The 4,802-nt window shown below is 36.4% G+C and overlaps 1 protein-coding gene across 1 annotated transcript in view; it reads left to right on the top strand.

Annotated features, from left to right (window-relative positions):
- The window catches only part of LOC104467213 (reversion-inducing cysteine-rich protein with Kazal motifs-like), a gene marked incomplete at both ends in the record, with an annotated part of 18,379 nt that extends 13,886 nt beyond the window's left edge, over positions 1–4,493 (top strand). The window contains 3 exons of the mRNA XM_010080912.1: positions 115–307; positions 2,611–2,821; positions 4,397–4,493. Of these exons, the coding sequence (XP_010079214.1) occupies positions 115–307; positions 2,611–2,821; positions 4,397–4,493 (501 nt within the window). The remainder of the gene's footprint in view (positions 1–114; positions 308–2,610; positions 2,822–4,396) is intronic.
- Between the last annotated feature and the right edge of the window lie 309 nt (positions 4,494–4,802).

Genomic DNA, 4,802 nt, shown 5'->3' with positions numbered 1-4,802 from the left:
TAGTTAGCTCTAAAGCACTGGAAAAGATTTAACTGAAAATATTTTTTCTGAATATTTTGAGACTTAAAAAAAATATCCTATGACATGCTATGAAATTATTATTACCTTATGCAGGTGCATACCAAAGAAACAAGTTTGCTTGACTAGTTTTGGAAAGTTCGAATGTAGCCAGCATGAATGTGTGCCAAGGCAGTTAAATTGTGACCAGACGCGGGATCCTGTTTGTGACACAGACAATGTGGAATACAGTAACTTGTGTACTTTGTACCAAAAAGGAAAAAGTTTAGCATACCGAGGACCATGCCAGGTAGGAAGCAGTTCTAGCAATAAATATCAAATCTTCTTTGTTCTTTAATGTTCAACTTTGCAATCTTCTGGGTTTTATGGCTTACAAAATGTTTTAAATTGAAAGTAATCCTTTAAAAAAGTAATTTTCACTAGTATAAAAAAATTCTCTCACCAAATTGTATTCAGAATTTTGTCAAGTGCTTCTCTGCTTTAGTTAACGGTTGTCTCAAAACCAATCAAAAGCTTTACTTATGTTTTCTTGGGGATAATACTCTGATATTTGTGTTAAGTCTTCCTGTATTTTTCTCTATTAAAGCTATTAAATGTTTGCAGCAATTAGTGCAGTTCCTTGGTTAGTTAAATGCTAGTTTTCACCAATTTGAACTTGTTTTAAATAAAAATTAATGCCCAATCATAGAAAATCTTTAGTGTTTGGTGTGATTGTGCCCCGGGTTTACCAAGTTCGTTGTTCAGTATCTATTTTACACCTAAGTTTTGTTGGAGACTAGGCAGTCTAATATTTTCTTTAGTCTATATTGGATTAGTCTTCATACTAATCCCTGAGAAGGATTAAGATTAGCATTAGGTTTAGTTCTTCCATCCCACCGCTCCCTACTGATTTGGTATGTAAGCTATTTCTGTCACTTTACAGCAAAAGTCAGGAGCTACTCTTTCCAAAGTTGCTGGCTTTGCTGTTGATAGGCTGTTCATCTCGGGGTTTTTCTCAAATGATGAAGATTAATTGATTTGAGACCTTCTCTTGGTCTCAGCTGATGGATATTCTTAGAAGTACAGAACATTTTTTCAGGGTTTTTCTGTATTATAAGCTCTTTTAACCTGCTTTTCGTTTCTGCCTCTCTGTCTTTATGCCTTCTTTTTCTTGCCCTTTTTCAGCAACCTCGTTAAGTACAGCTAATTCCTCTCATTGCACATCAGATATCTCATGAGATACTCAAAGAATGTTCAGCCCTTGAACAGTAAGGATCAAAGGAATATTGCATGGCTGGGTTTTTTTCTCCAGCAATTATATGTCTAGTTGTACCCATGTTCACAAAGTCTCTGACACTGGTAGCTTTAAGTTTTCACCCTTCATTTTGTAGAGAAGCTGACTGCAAGATGTGACAGTATTTGGCGTGCTCACGTTTACTTGTCCTCTCTCTGGTTTTTTTGTTGGCTTAGATGTGTAACGTAGAAACTCTTTCAGTTTCAGAGGACATACAGTGATCTTATAGCTGTGCTGAATTACTTGAAATATTAGTTAGTTTAATAAAATATTTAGACCTTAGCAAGAAATTATGGAATGAGTTGTGTCATTTCACAAGACTTTGGGCAAAAGTATTAGTCATAGCTTGTCTGTGAAGAGTCAGCAATTCCATTTGCTCCTGTCCGTGTTCAGAAGCTTACGTTAATTGGCATTTGACTTCTTGAATGTGTTGGGCTAATATACATGCACAGATGGGATAGGAAGAAACTATATTACAATTTTATTTGATGTCTACATGTGTTTGAATCAAATGACACGCTAGATATGTCTTTCGGCAAGAAAATGGACATAAATGTATTTTTATAGATGTAAAGGTCTCAACAATAAATGTATTTTTGACAGAGGTGTCTAGTAATGGATTTTATTCTTTTGAAGTAAATAGTAAATTTAGCTTCTCAAGTACTGTCTTAGAAATACATATAATCATAGAATCATTTAGATTGGAAAAGACCTTTAAGATCATGGCGTCCAGCCGTAAACCTAACACTGTCAAGTCCCACCACTAAGCCATGTCCTTAAGTGCCACGTCTGCCCATCTTTTAAATACCTCCAGGGATAGTCACCAAACATGTGCGCACACATTAAATTTTAAGAACACAAAAACACACTGAGATGAATTAAGAAATAAATATTAAGAAGTAATTAAAATATTTATAAATGCTACAATAGCAAATATCTTCTTAATACTTTATTGATAAAATAATGCTTTGATACGTAATAAAATTATAATAATAATTTAATAAGTTAATTTAAATTGTCATTTTATTTAAGCATTAGCACAGAACAAAAATTGTGGTTTCACAGAACTTCATATTGTACATTTCTCAGATTCCAGCTTCCGTTTTTTCTGTTACCTTCTTTAAGTACTTATTATTTGCAATTATTACCCATTCATAAACTGGCAGCTTGTTTACTCTAGATTTACGGCTTTTTTTGAATGCTTGACAATATTATCATCAAATTCCCATTAACTTTGGTTTTCCTAATGTTAAAACTACTCTGACGATTTGTCTGCAGCATGAATAAATCGATCTTGGAAATATTTCTGTGCGTTTCAGTCGTTTTGCAGATCAGTGGAACCTGTATGTGGACACAACGGGGAAACCTACAGCAGCGTCTGTGCCGCCTATTCCGACCGTGTGGCTGTTGACTATTACGGACCCTGTCAGGCTGTAGGTGTTCTCTCAGACTACGGGTTTCATACGGAGTGTGCCTTTGTTAAATGTCCCCAGCTTTCTGCTACCGGCTGCAAACCGGTTATTGCACCAGGTATGTTAATTTGTTGTTGAAGTTGACCGCAGGTAGGAGAGAGTCTCCAGGCTGCGTGTATCAATAGGTATATATTTGGAACAAGACTTCTGCTTTAAAATACTGTCTTCCCTCATGTCCTTGAGACATCTAAGAAAAAAGATGAAGTAGAGATATTTACTTAGGGCTAGAACAAGCCAGTGTCAGGACTCAGCCCAGTAATTCTGAAGTGGAAAGGCCTTGACTTCAGGAGTCGCGCTCCTTTGGTCTTTAGAAACTTGCAGCTGTCCCCATAGGACTGGTTTGGGAGAAATAAATGAGGTCTGTGGTGTCTAGGGTAGAATGTTACTGGGAATCAGACAAGTAATTTTTCAGAAGTGGCAGCACAAATACCACACTGGAATGCCAAACTGTTGTCAAAGGAGATTTCCCAGAAGAACAAAGATAATAGCTAATTAGAAGACAAAGTAAGATACCGTATGGATTTACAGTACTGTGAAAGAGGAAAACAGTAGGGATAGTTTTGCAGTTGCGCTGTTTTGAACTGGTGTGTTGTTATTTTCACAAATACTTCCTTTATGAAACAGTCAGTAACTAATCACAGGTAATACACAGAGCGAGGAAGGCTCAGTTTTTAAAAATCAGAATCATAGAATCGTTAAGGTTGGAAAAGATCTCAAGGATCATCAAGTCTAACCCAACACCACCTAACTCACTAAACCATGTCCCTAAGCACCACATCTACACGTTTCTTGAACCCCTCCAGGGATGGTGACTCCACCACTGCCCTTGGCAGCCTGTTCCAATGCCTGACCACTTGGGCAGCCTGTTCCAATGCCTCATCACTCCTTCCGTGAATAAATTTTTCCTAATATCCGGCCTAAACCTTCCCTGGTGTAACTTGAGGCCATGCATTTTTCTCCTTCACTGATTTGAAAAAGGGTCTTTGTGCATTGGTATTACAGTTAATATTGTAAAAGTCACCCTGTGAATGTGCATTACAAGGAACAAGTTGGGGGAGTGAATTAAGTATACAATCACGGGTAGAAAGTTGAAATATGAGCCCTTTGGTTTCTGAGGTGGTGAGGAAAAACAGGAGCAATGTGACATGGTCTGTGTTAAAAAACAAACCTGTCAGACAAGTCCTTTTCCCCCCCATACTGTATGAAGATTCTAAGCTCCAACATGGTGTAACTGCATAAATTAATGTTTGCAGTGTGCATAATTGCTTCTGTCATGTCCTAGCTATTTCAGCTCTTGAAATTGATCATTTCTGTAGTTGCATATGCGTGCATCCATACAAAACCTTAGCCTGGAGTACATTTAGCTTACAATAACGTATCTTCTTCAAACAGAAGAAAATTCATCTTATTGCTTCATGTTGGTAGTAGTAAACGTGTGTTGAAAGGTGACTGCTTTTGCATTGTAAAGGTGTTCAACACTAAAAAAAATCTTAGAAATTGTGCAGTTCTGCTAACAAATGGAAAGATTCCCTTTGCTTTGGTACTTTTGCTGTTTTCATTCTCAGTTGACGTTTAACTTTTGACTTCTGCTTATTCAAAGTGAAAACACTATTTGCTTTTTGTATTCACATAGGAGCCTGCTGTCCTGTATGTTTGAGAATCTTATATGACAAAGACAAGCTGGATACTTTTGCAAGGGTAAACAGTTTAATCATGCCTTATGTTAAATGGTACATGGAAAAGTCGAGTTACTGTATACTCTCTCCTGAAAAGTTAACATGTTATAAAACCAATTATTTTTCAGTAGATAGTGTGAGATTTGATTTTTTTATATACTGTTTATTTCTTAATATCCAGTATAGAAGTTTAATTACAATGCAAAGCAAAACAGAATTAGAGTAGGCACAAATGAGCACGTTCAGGTTTGCAATTTCAATGACTTGTAATAGTAGAGACATGATATGGGAACTGCATCTATCTCATGGTAGTAATACAGTGCATATTTGTTATTTATGGCCTTTTTGTTAAGATTATTCTGC

Source organism: Pterocles gutturalis, unplaced genomic scaffold, assembly GCF_000699245.1.
Source record: "Pterocles gutturalis isolate BGI_N339 unplaced genomic scaffold, ASM69924v1 scaffold48629, whole genome shotgun sequence".
Taxonomy (NCBI): domain Eukaryota; kingdom Metazoa; phylum Chordata; class Aves; order Pterocliformes; family Pteroclidae; genus Pterocles; species Pterocles gutturalis.
The sequence above is the reverse complement of the archived record's forward strand: the minus strand, read 5'-3'. Positions and strand labels throughout refer to the sequence as shown.